The sequence below is a fragment of the Carassius gibelio genome, chromosome A9 (genome assembly GCF_023724105.1).
Source record: "Carassius gibelio isolate Cgi1373 ecotype wild population from Czech Republic chromosome A9, carGib1.2-hapl.c, whole genome shotgun sequence".
Taxonomy (NCBI): Eukaryota; Metazoa; Chordata; class Actinopteri; order Cypriniformes; family Cyprinidae; genus Carassius; species Carassius gibelio.
This window is the reverse complement of record NC_068379.1, coordinates 4,955,592-4,981,398: the sequence shown is the minus strand read 5'-3', so window position 1 is coordinate 4,981,398 and position 25,807 is coordinate 4,955,592. Positions and strand designations below refer to the sequence as shown.

The following is a 25,807-nucleotide window of genomic DNA, read 5'->3' as shown; positions in this document are numbered from 1 at the left end:
TTGAAACCTCAGAATGACTGGACTAGGAAAGATGCAACCTCAATAGGATATGTCTTTCCCTTTGAGAAGGTCTTCATTAGGTGCGTTTACATGGACACTTTTTTCTTCCATCATGTTGAATTTATTCTGATTGACAAATCCGAATGTAGTGTTTACATTAACGCTGAATAAAGTTATCGGGCTGATATGCGCGTTTACATGTCACAAGCTTCTGATCGGATTTACTCTTTTGACATGCGCACAATGCATGAATATACAGAGTTTCCCGGTGCTGTCTGTATGCTGTTTTAAAAAAGCACACATGATATTTATTTACTTCGGGTCCTAATTAGGTGACGACCAGCACATGAACTGTTGTGCTGCTTAATGTTTCTTAAAATAAAAAAAAGGTGTAAAAGTGTCTCTTCCCACACCCAAGACTAGTTGTCTGTTGATGAGAGTCTTAAATAAGGACTGGTGAAACGTGGTCGTGTTCCACTTCACATATGATGAGTGAAAGGGGAGATTTATTATGACAGGACACTTATTTATGACACTTTAGTCACCAGGAAGAACAGCTCGTTCCGCGCGCCATACGTCATTAAGCTGTTTCTACGTCACTGCGCATGCGCAGTACTTCCCAGTTTCGGTTTTCAATCCGATCAAGTGTTTACATGTCCTCTCGCTTGGATTACAAAAGGGATTTTCCACCCCTTACAATCCGATAAAAATTTTAGTCGGATCAGGCCAATTCAATCCGACTAACGTGTTTACATGTGACTTTTTTATTCTGATTGTGCTTCTAGTCCTATTACGATCGGATTAGTAGTGTCCATGTAAATGCAGCTACTGTCACTAGAAAATTACAGAAGGGTGAGTTTTGAGCTAAAATCTGCAGGACACCAGGTCCATATTTGAGGAACCCTGCAATATAGGTGTTTATAAATTATGGACCATTTTAACAGACTGAGATTACATGTTTCCACAAATCTAAAATTGTGAATTTACATATATATAATTTGTGTTATAGTATATTGACCTTGCAATAAATAGCAAAAAAATATTGCACATTAACAATACTGCAAATACAAATGACTGTATTTACCATTCCGAATGGTTTAAAATCCAACTCATCATATCTGCACTTTAAACGTCAATGTTTTATGATTGTGTCAAACAAACAGCTTATCACTGGAAAATGTCACTTTGTACTAAGTTTAAACTAAAACCCAAAACAAACTAAAATATACAGAAGCTCTAAACCCTCACCTCACACTGAGACAAATCAAATGATCAAACTCACGGCTTGAATTTGAATATCACACCAACAACAGCAGCAAGAACAGCACAGCAGACCAAAAAACCAAACAGACTCCAACAGACGGTGCTGGATTCTAGGAAAGAAGGACAGAGAGAGACACTTCAGTGTTACTGTTATTCTGAAAAGGCTGAAAATCTTTTTATACAGACATGGGTTTATTTGATTTATCTCTGATTTCCAGTCCAGAATTAATAATAATAATAATTATTATTATTATTATTATTATTATACTTTATTTATTCAGTGCCTTTCAAGACCTCAAGGTCTACTTTACATGAGTAGAAAGAAATTATAGAGCAAAACAATTACTACAGAAAAGCACTGTAATATCAGAACTAATGCAAATAACAACAGGTCAGAAAAAAAGGAAGCAGACATTCAGATATATTAAAGAAAATCATTGCAGAGTTACATATCAGAAACATTATAATAACGGTTTTCAAAACTAAAAGTCTTGTTTGATTGTTCCAAAGCTTAGAGGCAAAGATACTAAAAGCTCTCCCCCCAACAGATGACAGCCTTAACTTTGGTGCAAACTACGTATAAAAACACAATACACTCAATATAGACTCACCATTATGAACACTGACATACAGAGAACCTGATGAACCTCCATATTTGTTTTTAGCAAAACAGATGTACAAGCCATTAAAGTCGGGGGACAGTTCTGGGACAAGAAGCCTGTTGTCTTTATAATTAGGAGCACTTCCATTTCTTCTGTTAAAATAGAGACATATTAAATATCAATGTTTTTGTACTATATGACCGCAAATATGATGTTCAGTGGCAAAATATCTGTAAAACAATAAAAATAGTTAGATAACATCTAGAAAAATCAACTAGTAAACAACCACCAACAAACACCTCAACCTTCCATCTATCTGTCTTTCTCTCCTAGATATACAAAACCTTCATACATCTATCTATAAGGTCTTTGCACTTGACAGATGCCTCTTCAAGAACAAAGTCAGAATGAAAGCAAAATTTACTCTATTTATTTTCTAAATACATATTACTGGTCTTATTGTAAACATTAAGTCATATAAATCTCCATGTTGCAGTTTTGCTCACTTCTCAAAATTCAATCATCAAACTTTGAATAAAATAATTTTTTGTCCCCACTTGATAAACCATTTTACACAGAGATATGTCCCAATATGGTAGTAAAATCCTAGAACCTTTGAACTTGATAGTTTAGTCACAATATACAAAACAATTTGTCCCTTAAAATTCTGTATATATTCATCAGAAATGTTGTCAGCTTTGTGAAGGTGTTAAAAATGGTAAGCTCCTGTAAAGTCAAAGTAAACTGATGAAAGCATTCTGGGCTGGCTTCTCCAAACAAAGGTTTATTTAAACTGATGTTATTTGCAGTTTTATAACAGAACCATCAGTGGTAACGTTAAGTAACTTCATTAGTCACAATCTGTTATATTCATCCCTCCAAAAGAACATGCTTTTATTACCTAGTCCAGATGTAGTCGTTTGGTTCTGGGTTACTATCCACTGTACATATGAATTCTTTAGCATTTGTTGGACTGTCAGGAATTATCATCACTGACTCTGGAGGATCTAGGAAAATAAATTAAACATTAAACACTATATACTGTATGTGAAACTGAAACTTTAAAGTAATGGTTCATAGGAAGAAACAGATCTTCTAAAACGGGCCTTCTAAGCCATCATTTTTAAACTGTGGGTTACAGAGTGCCAGTAAGTGCACAGTTTTAAGAATAGTTGTGCTTTTATGCCGTGTCAGTAATATGGAAAAATATACATTCTCAAAATTAATTACCAAGTACAGTGGGTATTGTCACGATCATCAGCTCACTCAGTACTCTGGCATCTTCTATTTCCATTCCCAACTCCATTTTCCATAATCCCGTTCTTAGGGCTAATCACAACCAGGTGTTCCCCATTACCACTCTCCTATATAAACTGTTTGGACTCTCAATCATGGCAAAGTATTGTTTAGCCCCATCTAGCATTCTCGAGTGGTTTCCCTTTGTTTGTTCTTCCCGTGTCTGATTTTGGATTGTGTATACCGCCTTTCTCTACCTCGATCTCTGCTTGTTATGGTTTCTGATTTTGGATATCCCCTGACATACTTGACGCTGTTCTCCGATCTATGCCTGTATAACCATTCTCTTATTAAATATACTGCAAATGGATCCGAAAATCTCTGACTCATTGTTACAGGTATAGAAAAAAATCACTCCCTTTAAAATCAAATTTTGATTTGCAGCGTGAAATGAAGACAGTTTTGTTGTATCCAGCTGTATATACCCATTGTAACTTATAACATCCCGTGAAAAATATAACCCCATAATGTCAGAAAAAAACTGATTCACTGAGTTTAAAAAAGGATCACCTTTTTGTGTCAGTATTTTAGTTTAACCACCTTTGGCTTTAACTTGCAGCCTTGCCGACCAGACAGCAACAGTTCAAAGAGGAAGTGGTCTGGTTGTGAGGGGTCCAGAATTACTTTGCTCAGCTCTTTTATTCACTCTGGATGAGGGCGGTTCTTGAAGAGTGTGGAGGGTAGTGCCAGTGATTCGCTCAGCAGTCCAAACTATCCACTTCTAAGATCTGTTTGCTGCAGATTTTCAGATTCGTGCTGAACAAGACACTTACAGAAATGCACAGAACAGATTCAATGACTGCAGAGTAAACTGTATCAGCAGCTTCTGTGACAGCTTGAAATTCCTCAGCTGGCGAAGGGAGTAAAACCTCTGCTGGGCCTTTTTAACAAAGGAGTCTGTGGAAATCCCACTTAAGTTCCTGAGACATGGTGGTGCCCAGGACTCTGAATAACTCCACTGTTGCCGCAGTGCAGTTCATGATGGTGAGTGGGAGGAGTACAGGGGGGTTTCTCTAGAAGTACGCAATCATCTCCACTGTTTTGAGTGTGTCCAGCTCCAGGTTGTTAAAACTGCACCAGACAGCCAGCTCTTTAACCGCCTTCCTGTAAGCAGGCTCACCTCCATCCTGGATGAGGCTGTTAAGTGTGGTGGCATCTGCAAACTTCAGGAGCTTTACACTAATATTGGGTTTATTTTGGATGGGGATGATTGTGAAGCATTTTTAAGCAGGAAGGGACTTTACACAGCTCCAGTGGTCTGTTGATTATTTGTGTAGATAGAGGCCAGCTGGTCAGCACAGGATTTTAGACACCATCTTGGCCTGGTTATTTCCTCCTTCTCTGTTTCTGGAAGACCTGACATATATATTTTTCACAGACCTAAAGTGCAGGAGTGGGGAGAGCGGGTTGCAGGGGATGTTAATAGATCCACTAAGAGTGTTGAATGAGTGTGTGGTAGGGATGTGCAACTTAGGCCAAAGAAAGAAACATTACATTATATCATGACATTATCACTTTTACTTTGCTGCTAAACTGTTATAGATGCAATTTTAAAGACTCTGGATCTTTTGAAAACATTAGATTTGGAAATCAAATCGGGGGATTGTAATATATAACTATTTATGTGCAATGCAATTTTGGACATAAATATCATGTACATGTATATCCACCTTAAAATCTGTTGATATCATAGTAAATATAAAGGTTAAACATGGATTTAAAAAAAGTGTTACAAAAACATATTTATACATGGAGATTTTTTTGTATACTTTTTCATAAAGTTGAATAAATAAATGAAATATATTGTCGACACATATTTCAGTTACAGTTACAGTTGTTACATACTGAAAGATTATGTTTATCTTTAGTCAGATGCATTTACATTGTGCCTCAGATGCTATCAACAGGAACTGTAATGTATCATAGGACCTCTGCCATGGAGAACCCATCAGGTCATCATGTGGTTACACTATCATTGGCTTTCCGTTGGGTATTGTTGTGTTGTTTGTAGCACATTTGTTACCAGGTATAATGGTCTGGTCTCAGAGACAGTGGATTAAGATATATTGAACAGTGGTGATTTCTCCATTAGGGCGACGCACCACCAAAAAAAAGGGAGGGATTTTTTTATTTTACATTCAACCACAGTGTTACACTAGCTTTCACTATTCTAGACTGTTTGTGCTGCCTCTAAATAGTCCAATCAGTTTTGTGTAGTACCGCCCCTTTTTGGGGTGATTTCTGTCAAATTGAGAATTGCCCCGAGTGCTCTCACAGACTTCCATTCAAAGATCTTTTTTTTTTTTTTTTTTTACTGCAGGCACTGCAATGCAATCTCAATGAGTTCCGAGAGGGCTAGCCCTAACATGCTTTCGTCATCGTGCATAACCTTAACTTAAGCAAGGACTGGTGGGAACAGTGACATCACAGCGAACGTTACCTCAGCGCAAATTAACGGGCTAGGTGCAAAAGATGGCGCCGGTGAGCTTCAGCGATGCGAGTGTGTGCATACTCACTTCCGGTCTTGCCACGGTCGCATTGACTGTAAGGTAAACTTACATACGAAACTTGGCTAGATGTATATAATTAATGATTTTCAAATTTAACAGTGGATAGTGGTATATCAAAAACATGGGGAAACATCCTCCCTACATTTTTGCGTAATCCATCAAGATATAACGCGGAAATTGCTTTATTCTTCTGTTGATTATGCGGATCAGCGTCAGGTCAGGTCAACAGGGACTTTTCTTTCAAACACAAACCACTTAAATATGCAATACTTTTCACTTTCGAAGAGCTGGTTTTGTTCTGACTGTTATGTAAGATCAATGTTTCTGACTGTCAAACAAGACGCACAGAGATTTCTGATAAAGCATGTCTTATTTACTTTATTTGATAACATAATTTACAACTAACTGTACAATTAAACGTAACATAATTATGGTAGGTTTGCATTAAATAAAAGATTGCTGTTTGCATTCATGTGTGTTTGTATCTATGTTTATTTGTTTTGTGAAAGATCTGCAGCATAAATCATTATCTGTCTATAAGCAGCTATAACCAGCTATATTTTTTTGCATTAATTATCAGATTAAACAGATATTAAAATAAGTCATGTATTTTTTACTGTGTAAAATAATAAAATATGTTGTGAAAATAACGATGAAACAGACTGATGTAGGTGTACAATTGAGAAATGGATACTTCTGAAGATAAATCGCAGCCCACGTCTCATGAGGTAAATATTTCATAAAACTTTTTTTTTTTTTGGCGGAGATATGCAACTAGCCCATTCTATCGTGTCATTGAAAGAAATACAATTAATTCGTCGTAGCAATAAGGATTAATTGCCAATTAAAGACTTAGGACCACCAAAACCAAATTTAAACATCAAACAAGTATCTACAAAGGGTGGGAAGTTGTATAAATAGAGTTGTTCCAATTCCGATACTAGTATCGGAAATAACTCCGATACCACAAAAATTCTGGCATCGGCAAGTACATGAACCCATATACCGATCCAATAGCATTTTCTTAAACAAGACCTAATTATGACCGCCAGCTTTGCCTAACCACTGCACGGTTTTTCTTCACTGCTCAGAATGCATTGCAAACACAGGAAGTTGTGCTGTGTTGCCACAAGCAACCCATTTAGAGCAGCGAAGAAGAAATGAAAACGCGTTAGCAGCACTGATCTATATATGACTGGATCGCTCATCGCGTTCTAAACTGCCAACAGACGCTTCTATATTATAGATCAGTGGTTAGCAGTATGTCCGCTGTTTAGCTGTATTTCAGACTGGACCAACCAGACAGTAAAACGATGACTAGGGATGCCACAAGTACTGGCCCTTCACTACCAATTAGGTGCTGAAAATTAAAAAATGTGATGATACCGACTCCCGAGTATTCGTTACCCGCAGCTGCGTTCAGTCACTTCCGTTTTAGCGCAGGGCTCCAGACTGTAGCCGAATATATACTAGTGTCTGTGAATAATAAACTGCAAAATACTATTTAAATATTACTCCTGCAGATTCTACATCTCTGTGGGTGACGGGCGCAGATGCGCGGGAGCTCGCTGTTTTGTAATCTCTGCCATGTGTCACTATATGAGGACATGAACGCATGAACCGTCACTTCATGAGAATTTACCGTTTATTTGAGAAAACGGTCATATCATACACACAGACACTCAAAGATCTTCATGGTAACCCATCAAAATAAATGTTCGGTTTATCGTGAGTAAATTAAGCTACTGTTGTAGCCTACAGTAGATTTAGCTATGTCTCTAATAATAATATGTCTCTATTAATAATAATAATTATGCCTAGACGGTTGCTTGTTTTTTACTTGTTTTGTTGTAAAGAGATTAACTGATTAATATATAATTTTTTTATATTCCTTTATATTTTTATTTTATATATTGCAGTTTTTTTTATACAGTTATATTGTAAAACTAAATACCTTTTTTAGTTTGCGGTGTTAGATTTTTGGCTGCATTTGAAGTTCTTTTTCGCTTAAGAAAATAAATAATATTACTGTCAAATTCATGTCAGATAATAAAAATACTGTAATAAATACAGTAGTTCACCATGTATTTGTTCATGTTTTATTAAGGGATAGGTCTGAAGCACACCATAAAATAATTCTAGCAATTTACACAGGGCTAGTAGTATATACAGCTGTATTTTCAGATACACACCCAGGTATCGGATCAGTACTCGGTATCGGCCGATACCCTGAGCCCAGGTATCGGAATCGGTATCGGGAAGAGGTATCGGAACATCTCTAGGTATAAACGAGGTTTTTCGAGAATGTGGTATTCTGCTAATTTACAGCTGCATTTTGTTCCATTGTGAGCGCGTGACGGACATCGCATGGACAACTACAGGTGTCACCGAAATGCATCATCTCTCGGAGAAGGTGAAAAAACACGAAAGAGCAAAGATGCATATGGATAGTAGGGAGCAGTGTAATCTAAGTGAGGAATGTGATATAAATGAGCAGTGTAATATAAGTGAGTTCTTTAAACAGTGATTAATGCAACTTCAATTATTTCTTATTAAACTGAAATCGAAGTAAAACGTTTTTTTGGAAAACCACATCCTGGGGTCAGTCTTCATTTAATGCTGAATTGTTAACACACATATAGAAACATAAGGAGAGAAGGAGCTTGATTCCTAATGTCAGTTTATTTTTAATTAATACTATAGTAGTTCAGTTCCCTTTACATCTTTAACTAGCCATTAATTTATTAATTGAATGGGCGATCTACCCTTATTACAGTTTTTCTCAAATGCTAAAACACAAAAGCCAATCCTCTAAACCAAATGACCAGTTGTCTAAACACATTTACTAAATCTAGCCATCATTTTCCAATATCATAAACACATTTCACATGAAGACACAATTCACAAAACACAATCCTCCGTTCTCATAAATCTTAACTTTTTTTTTTGCTTAAACACAAGTTGCAAAAGAACTCTGCTCATATTCTCAAATGAAAGATCATGTGATGCAAAATGCTTGCCACAGTCAGCAATATTTGAACACAATGAACACACCTGGCGTCATTAATTACACACAACGACTCAAAATTAAAGACACTTGTTGCTAATGCTGTGACCACATGTATAAAAACAAGTTCAGAGTGCACAGTTTGCTGAAGATTCCAAACAAACACAATGGATGAATGCAGAGTCAGGGGAAGAGGAATTCGAGTCAGAGGAGGGAGAAGACCTGGCCATGAAAGAAGAGGATCAGGCCAACGAGAAAGAGGAGTTCAAATCAGAGGAGGAAGAGGAGCAGGCCAACAAGGGAGAGGAGAAGGTCCAGGAGGGAGAGCAAGACAACCTCGCACCATCATTACGGATGAGATGCGAGCAACAGTCATTGACCATGTCATTGTCCATGGCATGACAATGGCTGAAGCAGGACTATGAGTCCTTCCAAACCCGAGTAGGTTCACTGTGGCCACCATTATCAGGGCATTCAGGCAACACAACAGGTATTGTACTCTATTGCTTTCTTTGTCACAATACAAGTTTACAAGCCTGTGAAAGTAGTCTATTGGTTTCAAATCAGTTGTTACTGTATTGTAAAACATGTCAATTGACAACACATGTTTCTTTCTTTAGAGTTGAAAGAAAGCCACATAGAGGTGGGAGGGTTGCCATATTTACAGCAGCACAAGAAACCCTCATTGTGGATATGGTTCGTGAGAACGACCTCATCAGACTCCGGGAGATCCGAGACAAAGTCATTGCTGATAATGTCAACTTTGAGAGCACTAATGTCAGCTTGGCCAAAATAGACAGAGTTCTTCGGCGCCAAAAGATGCTGATGAAACAGGTCTATAGGGTTCCCTTTGAGTGCAACTCTGCGCGACACAAAGACCCACGTTACGAGTTTGTGCAAGTAAGTATACATCCATGTTCACAGTACAGTTAGTGGACATACTGTGTTGCTCAGTGGCCTACATTACTTCTGGACAGAGGTGGAAAGTAACGAATTACATTTACTCGCGTTACTGTAATTGAGTAGCTTTTTTGTGTACTTCTACTTTTTAAAGTAATTTTTAAAATCTGTAATTGTACTTTTACTTAAGTATATTTTAAAACACATTAATTACTGAGTAAAAAAAAAAATCGCTCCCTGGAAACTACGTCAGTAAATACTGGGCAGGAGGGCAAACTGGCGCTAAAATCACAAGAAAGATGCAGACGGACAAACCAGGTGCGTTATTAGTGGTGCGGAGTGTGCGATATATATCGTCTGTTGCTGTCATTGTTGTTTTAACAATGTGCGCGCGCATTTACAGTGCGTTCTTTCACTGTGTGATTCAGTCTTGTAAAGCGCATTTAGAATGATCACAAAATTGAAGATATAGGGGCAGAAAATGTACATATTTTTATCATTTCATTTCAAAATCACACAAATGCCGTCTTTTCCTCCAAAAATCATGATTTTATATATATATCTTGACTTGCTGACACATACTGCCCATTTTAATTTCACATTTAAAGTACACTGATTTTTTTTTTTTTAATTAATTTATTTTCATTTCAAATGAGTATTCAACATTTTATGCCTTGTATATCAAAACATTATTCATGCATTTGTAACTGCAGGTTAAATGCATTCTTGTCCTGCACTAAACAGTGTGTAAATACATCTAAATGCCACTTCCAATGAAGCTTCTGCATTTCGTCTGCATTGAAAAGATGAGTTTGTTGATACTGATTTGCCTGGTAACAGCCCAAATGTCTTATTATTCTAAATAACTGATTTATTTAATTAAAAACAACTAGTTTGAGATTAATAGGCCTGTGCCAGGGGTGTCAAACTCAGTTACTGGAGGGCCATATAGCCCTGCAGAGTTTAGTTCTAACCCTGCTCCAGCACACATATCATGTAGTTTTCAAATAAGCCTAAATGATTAAATTAGCTGGATCAGGTTTGTTTAATTAGGGTTATATCTAAACTGTGCAGGACTGTGGCCCTCCAGGAACTGAGTCTAACACCCTTGGTCCCATTTTTGCCTCCCCATCACTCTTAAAATGTATATTTTAAACAAACTACTTTTTACTTTTACTTGAGTAGATTTTTAGACTGGTACTTTTACTTGTACTTAAGTAAAATTCCATTCATGTAATGGTACTTTTACTTGAGTAGAATATTTTTGTACTCTTTCCACCTCTGCTTCTGGACAATACTGTGCTACCTGATTGACTGTTGTTCTGAACACCTGTGCACTTTCACATTTTCACAGAGGATATTACAGTAGACGCGATGGCCAGACCTCATGAGTACCTCTTACTGGATGAGGCTGGCTTCAACCTGCAGAAACGAAGGCAAAGAGGCCGTAACATCATTGGCCAAACAGCCATCACTGAGGTTCCTGGCCAACGGGGGGGTAATATTACTCTTTGTGCGGCCATGGGTTTGGAGGGGCTTGTCCACAGGCATGCTGTCCTTGGGTCTTACAACACACAATGTCTCCTCACCTTCCTAGAGGAGCTAAAAGACATCCTCCTGGACCGCCAACAACACCATCCTGGGCCTGCACATCACATTTATGTGATCATTTGGGACAATGTACGCTTCCACAAAACAAACCAAATCAGAGAGTGGTTCACCACCAACAGTAACCACTTTTTAAACGTCTGTCTGCCACCTTACTCAAACTTACCCTTTCCTGAACTCTATAGAGGAGTTCTTCTCATTGTGGAGATGGAAGGTTTATGACAGACAGCCATACACTAGAGAGAACCTCCAAAAGGCAATGGAGCTGGCCTGTGTTGACATCCCAGTGGAGTCCTTACAAGGATGGATTCGCCATTCCAGGGCATTTTTCCCAAGGTGCCTGGCAAGAGACAATATAGCCTGCGATGTGGATGAGGTGATGTGGCCCGATGCAGCTCAGCGACATGATGCCGCACAGTGATTGTGGTGTGAATAAAGTTAATTTAAAAAAAACTTCACACCCTGATCATGTTTTCAAGACTACTGTTGTGTTCAATAGCTTCTGTTTTTGCATTGAGTTGTGTTACAGTAGTGTACATGCAGAATTTACTATAGATTTATACTCTTAATATGAAACTCACAAATCTAAATGCCTAATCCTCTGCAGAGATCTAAGAACATCCATTACTGTAAAGTTTCTAAAAATATGCATTGGCAGTTATGAAACAAAGAACCTTCTCACAAATTGAGCATTGCGTTTTCAATTGTTTTGCTGTAGTGTGTAATGATGTGTATAGTGTTTACATTTTTGAAAGCTTCGAGCTGCTCTTTTGGTGTGAAAGTTTGAGTTTTGAAGTGAGAAGGTGTGGTTGTGTTTATGTAGGTTTAGAAAAGGGTGTTGTGTTTAGACATTGGGAAACATGGAGGAAACGTTTGTGAAATGTGTTTTAATATTTGAGAAGAACTGTAATCGAGCAGACATCCCCCCCCCCCCTTAGAGAATTGGCAGGAGCCCCTTTTTTTTGAAGGATGACAATCTTACCTTGCTGCTGAAGATCTGTTCCATTTTCCAATTATTGTGAACTATCCCTTTAAGTTTTGATAATATATGTTTTTGGTTGACAGACCACATAAAGTACGACCAAATGTGTTTACTTACAGTGGATGTTTATTGTGTAGTTCAGCACAAGTTCCTCTCCCAGGGTTCTGTGTTTCACCACACACTGGGCGTTCTTCTTGTTTAAATGTTTGAGTGGGACACCCAGTAGGTAGGACACAACTGTAACGGTCCCATTGGAGTTCACTGTCTGATTGGTTTCAGTCCTCAGAGTGTTTTCCAGATCTCCTAATCTCCACATCACTTCTGCTTCAGGCCGTGCATTAGAGGCAAAGCATGATGCCAACATCACCTCTAAATCTCCTGCAACAGGTGCCTCCCCTTTCACGTTACCCACAGGAAGAGCTGCATTTGAAATGGATATAAATAAATAAATAAATAAATATATATATATATATATATAAATATAAAAATTCAATGCATCATTCAGTGTGAACTATGACTAAAGTAGCCCAGCCTACTCTTGGTGACAAAGCTACTAAACACATTTGTCATTTCACTTTTCCAAATTACACTTATGTAACCAGTTTTTAGGAGGAAATTATTTTAAGAAAGCGTGAAATATTTTAAATAACTAAGTTCCATCACTGGTTGGGATTCAAAACAGAGGTACATGTAGGCATTATGTAACAGAATTACATAAACAAGCCATCATACCAAAAACTGTGGCCTTGATGTTTGTCTCAAATGGCCCACTATTAAGTAAGTTGAAGATACATGTGTAGATCCCTTCATCCAGAAGCCTCATTCTGAGCAGCTGAATTGATCCATTTTTCTCTGCAAATTTCCCTATGTATTGGACTCTTTCCCCCAATCCATTTGAGTGTTCAGTTTTGTCACCAGGGCGAATGGAAAAGAAAAACTTCTCCTCAGGGTCTTCTTGTGTCTTTTTCTTCCATATAATTCGAGTTAGTTGGTCATCAGTGTCAGTCAGCTGACAAGACAAAGTGATGTTTTCTCCATATAAGACTGTTGTATCCTGACCAATTACCTTTACACCTGAAAAAATACAAACAATGCATGGATTTAAATTTTACATGTAGATATTCTGTCTTAAAAGTCTTTAAAATGGGTTGTATTTAATGGTTCAGGCCACCATCATTAATCCCAAAATACAGTTTATTTACATCTAGTTTGTATGCATCTTCCACTGTGTCTGAATGAAGGTATGCTCTAGTATCTGATTTGGACAGCTAAACACTCCCTAAACAGCTTATACTACTGTTAAAATAGTTCATTTTTCTATGTAATAGCAAAGTGATTATGTTTCGTTTAGTTTAATTAATTTATAAAAAGAGGGAGCATTTGGAGCATTTTTTGTTTGTTAAATAAGTTTTTAGTTTTTTTTTTTTTTTAAAGTAATGACCAAGCACCCAGTGGCAGACAGTGAGCCTATGCTTGATCAATATAGCCTTCTCAAATTAATTAATTAATGCGCGAAATTAAACACCATTCAGCCACTCTTGACGGTCAAGGTTGGGTAGCATGGTTTCGTGTTATTTCCACCAGCATACCAATATTGTTTCATCACTAATTAATGGATGTCTAAAATATAAAAGTAAGGAGAAGTCTAAAACAGGCGGGAGGCCCAGTCCGAGTCTGAACTATGACGTGAAAATTGGCCCAAATCCCGGCTCGAGTGGCCTAAAAAAGTGCTTAGATCATCGGACTCGGGCTGAAATGCAGGGCTCTAGTGTCTGTTGTTTAACCAAAGGGAGACTTTTGGAGTCGCAAAGACTTTTTCGCCCCTCGAACGGCAAGGCAGGCAAACCAAGCAATTGCTTGGGGCCCCAAGGCAACGACTGGTTAAGAAAAGTGAAGTGAAAGTGAAGTGACATTCAGCCAAATATGGTGACCCATACTCAGAATTTGTGTTTTGCATTTAACCCATCCGAAATGCACACACACAGAGCAGTGAACACACACTGTGAGCACACACCCGGAGCAGTGGGCAGCCATTTATGCTGCGGCGCCCGGGGAGCAGTTGGGGGTTCGATGCCTTGCTCAAGGGCACCTAAGTCGTGGTATTGAAGGTGGAGAGAGAACTGTACATGCACTCCCCCACCCACAATTCCATCCGGCCCGAGACTAGAACTCACAACCCTTCGATTGGGAGTCCAACCCTCTAACCATTAGGCCACGACTTCCCCTACTGACGAATAAAATGCAACGACACTTTGTGAGCGCCCCTTTGATCGTCAATGCAGTAACATGCATCGGGATCCCCCTCAAGGGGGCCCATCTCAGTAGTCGCTGACAGCAGCCAGCAAACCACGTGATCTCACGTGATGGACTAATATCTGTAAATATTAAGCCGGAACAGTCTATTTAAATATGAATCCTGCATGTTCTGCGTGTGTCTGAATGGAGCAGAAGCGCGACTTCCTTTATTAACACACACTGAAGCGCACATGACGCTTGCGGTAATTTCAGCGTCTGCTGTCTCACTAAATAAGACGTGAACACATGAACAACATCTCCAGAACTGCTCTGATAACCAGGTAACCATACACCAATACTATGAAGCCCCTAACTGCACTTTATGGTCATCCACATCAACTTGCGCTACAAAGAATTTCAGAACTGATGGATGGCCCAAAGATCAAGAGTGGTGACATTAAATCTTTTAGACTGTTTTCCCTTAAAGTATGTGCATTAGTTGGAATGCTGGACCAACTTGGAGCTCAGAGATGGAACTTTTTTTTTTTTTTTTTCGAATAATCGTCAAATTTAAAATGAAAATCCAGCAACAGCTTCAATGGAAAAAGTTTTTCTATAGATCCACTTGACTCAAGTCAAAATAAGAGTCCCGTCTTTTCACACATGCGCACAATGAACTCTTGCACATTTTTGTGTATACAACAGTCAGTATCATAATCTAACATGAAAGAAAAAATTATAGTAGGCAACATAATATAACATAAATGATGAGAACAAAACTCAACAGGTGTGCATTAAGAAGGCTGCTTTATAAGCCCCGGGTGTACTTCACAGTCTGTGTTCTGTTCTATCTCGCCGCACGCACAGCCGCGTCTTCACAACTTTCAAAGGCGGACAAGCTCGACACGCAGTACCTGCTGTCTCATCATTCACCTCGTGTATGCGCATCATTCACGCGGTCTCAAAAAATTGCCTGCAAGTGGATGACGAAAATGACATAATGCAGACGGCCGAAGTATATGTACTTGACCTTAAATAATTTAAAAGTGTTTTGTTATGATTTCATTAACCTATAAGCATTTGTGAAATAGTTCTGCTTGCATTAAAGCTTAGTCTTCATCTGTGAGCTGAACAGTTTTACTGTTACATCCTTGAGATTATGTAAATTCAAATAAATGTCATGTCACAGGGTGACAGAGGTCAGTATCAAATGAGTTTGAAATTATTATTTGCAGCACAAATAAGGTTTTTTAGGATTTTTTTTAATCCCTGAAACTGTCAGAAAAGGATAAGGCCTAAGATATTTCTTAAGATGTAATGATAACAGCACAATTAGCAACAACAACAAAAAAATAACTATTTAAAATACAGTTTTTTTTCTGGTGATTAAAGAGATGTTTAAGTCTCTCTCTCTCTCTCTCTCTCTCTCTCTCTCTCTCTGTCTGTCTGCCACTCAGCTCACACCCCTCCCCCACTCACACTCACACACACACACAGAGTCAGCACACAGAGTGACAGAGTGAGATCAGATGTCTGACAGTTTTTTAATTTTCTTTTAATCATACAGTGCTGTAAAGTCATGAAACTATGCATATTTCCTCAGAATCACTGGTTTTCTAAATGAAAAATGTTTTTTAAAGGTTTGGAAGCTGCAATTTAAAAATAGAAGACGATTAATGTTTCACTTTTTACTGTCATTTCAAAAAATCACCACGACAAAACCGTTCAAGCTAACCAAAATCTGTTCGCAATTTAAGTTCCTCGATGTTTTTTCTTCATGTAGACAAAGTTTTGTGTGTATAGTGTACTTCCCCTGTGAGGAGTATTCATTAATTTTACAACTGTAAAATCTCAAAAATACACATTCAAATCAAAATAGCCGACTTCCTGTTGATCGTAGCTTATAACTATGAATTAGAAAGTTGTCCGTCTTGATAAGAACAATTTATGTACCAAGTTTGGTGTCTGTAGCTAAAACTAACCCCCCCACTTTTGACAAAAGGTGGCGCTATAGAGTGCCTCTTCCACGCCCTTTTCAAAGCTTTTGCCATGGTTTAGCTATCTTTAATACTGATATCTGTTTCGAGTTTCATGTAAATCTGAGCTTGTTGTCTGCCTAAAAATCACCAGAACAGAACATTCAAGTTTGACACGTTGCCATGGCAACACTATATTAGATATCAATATCCCCACAACAGATTTTCTTCGGCCGTGTTTTGTCATTATTCTGATGAAGTTTGAAGCAAATCAAGTAAAAATAAGATGCTGAATTCAAAGCGTTTTGAAAATGATTCACTTCCTGCTGCCAGTTGGTGGCGCTATAACTTTGACTCCTAATAGTCACATATATACGATCGGTATCATACAACGAACAAACAAATTAAGTTTGATCAAATTCAGGAAATGTATGTGGATGTTATTAGACATTTCCTGTTTCTCATTTCTCGCCATAATTTCAACGCCTCGCCACGGGCAAACCGTTCGAGATATCAAAAATCTCTTCGCAATTTAGCATCCCCAATGTCTTGAGATCGTGTTCACCGAGTTTTGTGGTGAACGGGTGGAGTTCCTCAGAGGAGTATATCAAATTCCAGAGCATGTGTTTTTCATAAAACCCTAAATAGCCAACTTCCTGTTGGGCGGAGCTTATGACATGCAGTGTGAAAGTTGTTTGGTTTGATGAGTTATATATATGTACCAAGTTTCATATGTATACGTGCAAGTATGCATGATATATGGCCCTCAGTACTACAGGGGGCGCTGTAGAGCCCCTGTGCCACGCCCGTGTATCAGACTCTGCCCGGCCCTAATGGCCGCAGGTTCCAAGGTGTGTGCCAATTTTCAAGAGTTTTTGAGTATGTTAAGGACCCCAAAAGCCCCCGAAACCTTGGAAAAAAATTAGAAGAATAAAGAAAAAAATAATAATAATAATAATCCTAAGGAAAACAATAGGGCTCTCGCCCTCCAGGCTTGAGCCCTAATAATAATAAACGGAGCAATTCCAAGAGGGTCCTCACACCATCGGTGCTCGGGCCCTAATAATAATAATAATAATAATAATAATAATAACAAATAATCCTAAGGAAAACAATAGGGCTCTCGCCCTCCAGGCTTGAGCCCTAAATATAGCTGCAAGCAGCGATGGCGGGCTCAAGCCGTCAGTGCAACGCCACCCCGGTGGCATCGGGAAAACTGTGCCCAGCAGGCATAAGCATTTACAGTAACCCTCTGGCAATCAAGTTTTAAGGGATACGGCAGTTAAAGGGTTAATCCGACCCATCTAGACTTTGAAATCACATACACAGAACAATATATATAACTTTACTAACACTTTATTTTAATATATATATATAAATGTATAAGGTGTGCATTGTAGCTGACACCTAAATTAACACATTAAAATTGTTTTATGACTGCAAGTCTTTCTTCTCAAATGCTATTGAGCTTCAAATTTGCTTTCGAGTCCATGTGAAAAAGTAGCATAATTTACATATGACTTACAGTTTGTTTTAATAAACATCAAACATTCAATTTAATTGTGCTGTATAGCTGTCACGTAGATGAACAATTACAGTTGTTTTTATGACTGTAAGTAATTCTCTTCAAATGCTACTGATGTTAGAAAAGTGTATAACAATATCACATGTAACTTTAGAGACGGTCCCTAAATTTGAGACTCTCAAATGTCCAATGTCAAGCCAAATTTATGCCTGTTTTTGTTTTGTTTTTTACTTTATTTTTCTTTTCTCTGTGCCGGATTGCTGATGTCTTTTACCCGGGCATAGATGTCCATCCATCAATTACGAACATTCATCCTCAAATGTCAGAGCGGTCGCGAGTGCGGATGGGAGAATGGCGCATGTTTTATTTTTTTTGAGCTACTGGGATGGTGCCCCCTCTGGGAGTTGGTGCCCTATGAAGACTGCGTATTCTGCATATAGGGAGCGGCGGTACTATCTGGAAGATATATTCCTCAAACCGTCGTACAAGAGGAGGTGATGCTAGTACTTCAAGTATCTCTCTAAACCTATCTGTTCATAAAGCCTATATATAAAGTCTTAATATAGTATTCCACAATATGTTGTGCTATTCTAATATTATTGCGTTTTTTTATTGACATTGTTATTTGCTGTTATTTTTTGTTTTAATATTGTTACTGTTGTTACTTGTTGTACGGTGACCTTGAGTGGTTTGAAAGGCGCCTTAAATAAAATGCATTATTATTATTATTATTATTATTATTATTAGCTGTACACTTGATAAAAAAAATTAATATAAACTTATGCAATTGTATATATATATATATATATATATATATATATATATATATATATATATATATATATATATATACATATAGTGTACAGTTTTCTTTTATTGCATCTTGAAATAAATGTTTCTGAGTTCTGTGTTTGTTTATTTATTTATTTTTTTATTATTATTTTTTTTTTAGGAAGATTACAGCCTTTAATCTCCTCAAAATAAATGTGCATATAAACCATGAACAATTTAATTATAGCTGTATTTATAAAATGCTTACTAATGATGCTTAGGCTATATAAAGCAGCAACAGTTGATGTTGAGGCCTAAGATATTTCTTAAGCTGTAATGATGAAACAACAACAACAACAACAACACAAAATTGCTTATTTTTTTCTGCTGGTGATTAAAGAGATGATTAAGTCTCCCTCCCTCTCTCTCTCTCTCTCTCTGACACCAAGCCCATCCCCTCTCCCACACATTCACACAAACTCAGCACACACACTTAACACACAAACACACACACACACACACACACACATTACCCACAGTGAAAGAGTGACAGAGTGACATCAGATGTATGGTAGTTTTTTAATTTTCTATCATCCATATAGTGTTGTATAGTCATGAAACTATGCATATTTCCTCAGAATGACTTGTCTTCTATGTGTACATTTTGTTGAAGTGTTTAGAAGCTGCACTTAAAAAAATAAAAGACATTTACTGGTTCCTTTTTTACTGTTATTTCAAAAAATCACCATCCAAAATTCATCCGCACCTGTTCTGGAAGATAAATTCTTTAAACAGTGGTAAAAGAGGATGTGGTGCTGATCCTTCAAGAGTCACTCCAAACTTATCTGTCCATAAAGCCTATAAAGAATTATTCTTAATACACAGTATTTCACAATACTTCAGCATATTATTCTAATTAAGTGAGGGTCATTTTATCAGTAAAATACATATTTTTCTTTGAAAGATTTCTATAAATGATTTAAATCATACTTGGTTCTACAATAATTATTTAAAAGTAATCCTATAGCTCCATCTGGTGGCCATTATTGGTACTAAGAATTGCAAGCTTGATTTATATGTTATGATAGTTTTAATCTTATGGTGGCTCCTGGACATGATAAAGCTATGAAACTTACTGTGCTTCTTTCAAATTATGACTTCTACGTACATAACAAATTATGAAGAGTTGGAATGAAGAATGTTAAAGATATAGTAAAATAACTATTGTATTTTTTTATGTTACTTTAATAAATCGGTATGGCCACACCATTTAAGGTATCTTAAACCCATTCGCAATTTAACATCTTCAGTATATGGCTTCATGTTAAAACAGTTTGGTGTGAACTACTTGTGTCTTCTTGGAGGAGTATGATTCATTTACAGGCTGATTTGATCATAAATCCACAATAAAATTTCTGAGTTCTGTATCAATCTGTGTTGTTGTTTGTTTATTTTCATTTTTTTATTTTTCATAGGAAGATAACTGACCCTTTACTCTCCTTTTTAATAAATGTGCTTATAAACCAAGATCAAGCTATTTATAGCTGTATTTATAAGCTCCTTATTAATGACCATTTAAGTTGGGACAAGACTTTATAAAGCATGAACTGACTATTTACTAATGAGTGCAGTTATTATAAAGTGTTACCAATGCATTTACTAATGTTAACAAATAAGACATTATTTTACAGTGTTATAAAATCCTTTAATGACTTACAAGCATTTGTGAAATAGTACTGCTTGCATCACAGCTTAGTCTTCATCTGTGAGCTGAACAGTTTTACTGTTACATCCATGAGATTATGTAAATTAAGATAAATGTCATGTCACAGGATGGAATAGGTCAGTATCAAATGAGTTTGAAATTATTATTTGCAACACAAATAAGTATTTTTAGAATTTTGTTTTTAATTCCTGAAACTGTCAGAAAAGGATAACGCCTAAGAGATTTCTTAAGCTGTAATGAAAACAGCAATGTTAGCAACAGCAACAAAAAATAACAATTTAAAATACTTTTTTTTCTGGTGATTAAAGAGATGATTAAGTCTCTCTCTCTCTCTCTCTCTCTCTCTCTCATTGTGTCTGCCACTCAGCTCATTCCCATCCCCCACTCACAGACACACACACACACACACACACTCAGTCAGCACACATACATTCCTCAAACAGAGGGACAGAGTGAGTTGAGATGTCTGACAGTTTTTTAATTTTCTTTTAATCATACAGTGTTGTAAAGTCTTGAAACTATGCATATGTCCTCAGAATGATTTGATCTCTGTATGAATTTTTTTTTTAAGTGTTTGGAAGCTGCAATTTAAAAATACAAGACAATTAATGATTCCCTTTTTACTGTCATTTAAAAAAATCACCACGACCAAACCGTTCAAGCTAACCAAAATCCGTTTGCAATTTAAGTTCCTCAATGTTTTTAGACAAAGTTTGGTGAGTATAGTGAACATTTCCTGTGAGGAGTATGCATTAAATCAGAGCTCAATTTAAATATTCAAATCAAAATAGCCAACTTCCTGTTGGTCGTAGCTGATGACTGTGAATTAGAAAGTTGTCCGTCTTGAAAAGAACAATTTATGTACCAAGTTTGGTGTCTGTAGCTAAAACTAACCCCCCCACTTTTGACAAAAGGTGGCGCTATAGAGTGCCTCCTTAACGCAATTTTAAAAGCTTTTGCCATTGTCTAGCTATCACTAATACTGATATGTGTTTTGAGTTTCATGTAAATCTGAGCTTGTTGTCTGCCTCAAACTCACCATAACAGAACATTCAAGTTTGACACGTTGCCATGGCAACAATATATCAGATATCAATATCCCCACAACAGATGTACATGGTCCATGTTTTGTCATTATTCTGATGAAGTTTTAAGTAAATAGAGTAAAAATAAGATGCTGAATTCAAAGCATTTGGAAAATGACAAACTTCCTGCTGCCAGTTGGTGGCGCTATAATGTTGACTCTTAATAGTCACATATATACGATCGGTATCATACAACGAACAAACCAATGAAGTTTGATCAAATTCAGGAAATGTATGTGGATGTTATTAGACATTTCCTGTTTCTCATTTCTAGCCATAATTTCCATAATTTCCACGCCTCGCCACGGGCAAACCAATGTCTTGATATCATGTTCACAGAGTTTCGTGGCGAACGGGTTGAAAACCTCAGAGGAGTATTTCAAATTCCAGAGCATGCTTTTTTTAAACAGCCCTGAATAGCTGACTTCCTGTTGGGCGGAGCCTATGACATAAAGTGTGAAAGTTGTTCGGCTCAATGAGATCTATAAGTGTACCGAGTTTCATATAAATACATGCAAGTGTGTGTGAGCTATGGTTCAAGATTTCTGACTGTGTTCCAGGGGGCGCTGTAGAGCCCTTGTGCCACGCCCGGGTCCCAGCCTCTGCAGCGTCCTGATGGCCGCAGATTCCAATGTGTGTGCCAATTTTCAAGAGTTTTTGAGCATGTTAAGGCCCCCAAAAACCCCCGGAAGGTTTAATAAAAAATAAAAAAAATAATAATAAGAAGAAGAATAATCCTTAGAAGAACAATAGGGCTCTTCGCCCCTTTGGGCTTCAGCCCTAAAGAATAATAAACGGAGCAATTCCAATAGGGTCCTGGCACTGCAGTGCTCGGGCCCTAATAATAAACGGAGCAATTCCAATAGGGTCCTCGCACTGCAGTGCTCGGGCCCTAAATATAGCTGCAAGCAGCGATGGCGGGCTCAAGCCACCAATGCCATCGCCACCCAGGTGGCCTCAGGTAAACTGTGCCCAGCGGGCACAGGCATTCACAATATCCCTCTGGCAGTGAGGTTTTAAAGGATATGGCAGTTAATGGTTAATAAACAGAACTGCTCGCGTCTTGCGGAAGAACATTGTAGCCGGAGCTACTTCTCTCTGTTTATGTCTATGAGGAATCACAAAGGTATTGGGTTACTCTGCCGCGGTACGCCTGAAGCAATCTAAAATAGTCAGAATATAAACACTTATTATAGGTGTACCCTAGTGATTCAGGACAAGCTAAAAACACGGTTTGGAAAATGGATTCATGGTGTACTCGCTTATTATGTTCATTTTGAACACAAACGAAGTTACGGACCGCAGCTCTGATTGGTTGTTTTTTACCGGGAGCGCATGACTTTCTGCAAATGGCAATAGGAGCACTGGGAGGAGCCAGAGGAGCTTGATTTTTTTCACAGATTATCTGTCTCATATTCTACTGTCAGGACATAATGACAGGTTTAATAAATATGTAAAAAAATATTTTTTTTCCCTACAACACCTTTAATAACCACCATTATTTTTTATTTAATAATTTATGAGTGCTATACAATAGTCCAGGAAAGCTGGAAGAGAAAAACTCCTTATATTCATGTGTGCAGAATTATTAGGCATGTTTTCTTTTACAGATGAAATGCGCTAAAAAGAGTTTTAACTCAAACTGTTTTAACTCAAAGTCGAAAATTATGAAATACCCATGAGAAATATCAAACACAAATGCAATACAGAAATGGATAAGTTAAGACTTGACCATTGTACAAAAATGCTGACTGGGTCATGAGGTCAGAAAAGAAGAAGAAAAAAAAACAGGTCAAGAAGAACTGACAAAAATAATTGCAAAATAATTAGGAATTAATGTGAAGATTAATTTTTAGTCAATTCTGCAAGACAGACTTTCAGGAAAGGAGGTGGAATAAAAATGAGCTCCTAAATCTTAATCCCGGATTCAGGAAAATATATTCCTCAAACCATCGGACAAGAGGAGGTGGTGCTGGTCCTTCACGAGTCACTATAATCTGTTCATAAAGCCTATATATAAAGTCTTAATATATAGTATTTCACAATACTTCATGGTATTCTAATTAAATCATTTTTTGGAATCTTAGATCTCTCAGAACCTGACACATTGTAATTCTGAGACTCCAGGAAAGTGGCAGTTCTGTAAAATGTTGGCGCTGGAGACTAAATGCTCCCTAATAGTTTCACACCTAATTCACTTAACACACACACAAACACACACACACACACACACACATTACCCACAGTGACAGAGGGACAGAGTGACATCAGATGTATGATAGTTTTTTAATTTTCTATCATCCATATAGTGTTGTATAGTCATGAAACTATGCATATTTCACATATTTCCTATGTGTAAATTTTTTTGAAGTGTTGAAGTGTTTAGAAGCTGCACTTAAAAAAATAAAAGACATTTACTGGTTACTTTTTTACTGTTATTTCAAAAAATCACCACGACAAAACCATTCAAGCTTTCCAAAATTAATTCGCACCTGTTCTGTAAGATACATTCTTTAAACAGTGGTAAAAGAGGATGTGGTGCTAATCCTTCAAGAGTCACTCAAAACGTATCTGTCCATAAAGCATATAAAGAATTATTCTTAATATACAGTTCACAATACTTCAGCTTGTTATTCTAATTAAGTGAGGGTCATTTTATCAGTAAAATACATAAAATACATGTTATTTTTCTTTGAAAGACTTCTATAAATGATTTAAATCATACTTGTTTCTACAAAAAAAATGTAAAAGTAATCCTATAGCTCCATCTGGTGGCCATTATTGGTACTAAGAATTGCAAGCTTGATTTATATGTTATGATAGTTTTAATTTTATGCTGGCTCTTGAAAATGATAAAGCTATGAATCATTTTCTTGAATCAAGTACTTACTGTGCTTCCTTCAAATGATGACTTCTACGTATATAAAAAAATTATGAAGAGTTGGAATTAAAAATTTTAAAGATATAGTAAAATAACTATTGTATTTTTTTATGTTACTTTAATAAATCGCTATGGCCACACCATTTAAGGTATCCTAAACCCATTCGAAATTGAACATCTTCAGTATATGGCTTCATGTTAAAACAGTTTGGTGTGAACTACTTGTGTCTTCTTGGAGGAGTATGAATTCATTTACAGGCTGAGTTTATCATAAATCCACAATAACATTTCTGAGTTCTGTATCAATCTGTGTTGTTGTTTGTTTATTTTTATTTTTTTATTTTTATAATATAAAGATAACTGACCCTTTACTCTCCTTTTTAATAAATATGCTTATAAACCAAGAACAAGCTATTTATAGCTGTATGGATTTACATTTTAAAAAATTAGCCTACGGCAATCATTCTAAACAGCTTGAATAAAACCTGTTAATATTTATTATAGACCACTGTAACGGTGTATAATCTAACAAACAAGTTTATTATGAAAATAAAAGTGTGTACACCAGATAAATTGGAAGATAAAGAAATTGCTAACAATAGTATAATAGAGCATGTTTTAGGTTTTTAGGCGTTTAGATGCAGAAATGGACAAATCAAATTTAAAATAAAATGTAATTGTTTAATTAAATATAGATTAAGTCTTGTTAGAGCAAAATAATAAATAAATACGTACACACATTAAAAAAGCAGCCAAGATTAATGAGTTAAATTTTTTATATAGATTAAAATTGAAGACAGAAGCAGCTGGTATATGCGGTCACTTAATATTAAAATCCAGTAGATCCACTTCAGATTTATTTCTCAACAGTTTATCTTCACGTGGCTGTTTTTGTTTATATTTGCCAAGCTATTATGTATTTTGAAATAATCTTGTCCGTGATGTGTTCGTTCCTATGACGAAAGGCAGAATCCTGCAGCTCAAGAGATATATGTTATTCTGCCAGTCGCGCTTTCAAATAGTCTTGCAAACATAAACGGGTCACAAACACCTGTATTTAGCTCGTGTTGTGTTATAATGGGTGTTTTGTGTGCATTTATGTTTTGAACTTGTGACACTGTGCGCGCTGATCTGAGGCAGTGATTTCAGATAGGCAGCCGCAAATATTTCATTTTCACACAAACAGTTCAAAAACATCTTAATTTAGGTCTTGGTGTGTTCTAATTGGTGAATTGTGTGATATCGCTGCAATAATTTATTTTTAATAGCTATAAAACAAGAATAAACTCGTTTTTTCTGAGCTCATCATTCCACACGCTCTTGCTCAGAGTGGTGATTCATCTCTTGTGTTTCTCAGGTATCACTGACCACACATCAATTATTAATGAGCCCTGACCTGGTAATAATCATATATGTTGGTTTAGCTTGTCAGTGTGAATT

At 36.9% G+C, this 25,807-nt stretch overlaps 1 protein-coding gene across 1 annotated transcript in view; it reads right to left on the bottom strand.

The window, feature by feature from the left end:
- Positions 1-2,762: 2,762 nt before the first annotated feature.
- LOC128020354 (nectin-3-like) overlaps positions 2,763-25,807 on the bottom strand; it is a 46,767-nt gene continuing 23,722 nt past the window's right edge. Inside the window, exons 2-4 of the mRNA XM_052607185.1 lie at positions 12,901-13,242; positions 12,286-12,588; positions 2,763-2,872 (exon numbers count right to left, since the gene is read on the bottom strand). Coding sequence (XP_052463145.1) covers positions 2,763-2,872; positions 12,286-12,588; positions 12,901-13,242 — 755 coding nt within the window. The remainder of the gene's footprint in view (positions 2,873-12,285; positions 12,589-12,900; positions 13,243-25,807) is intronic.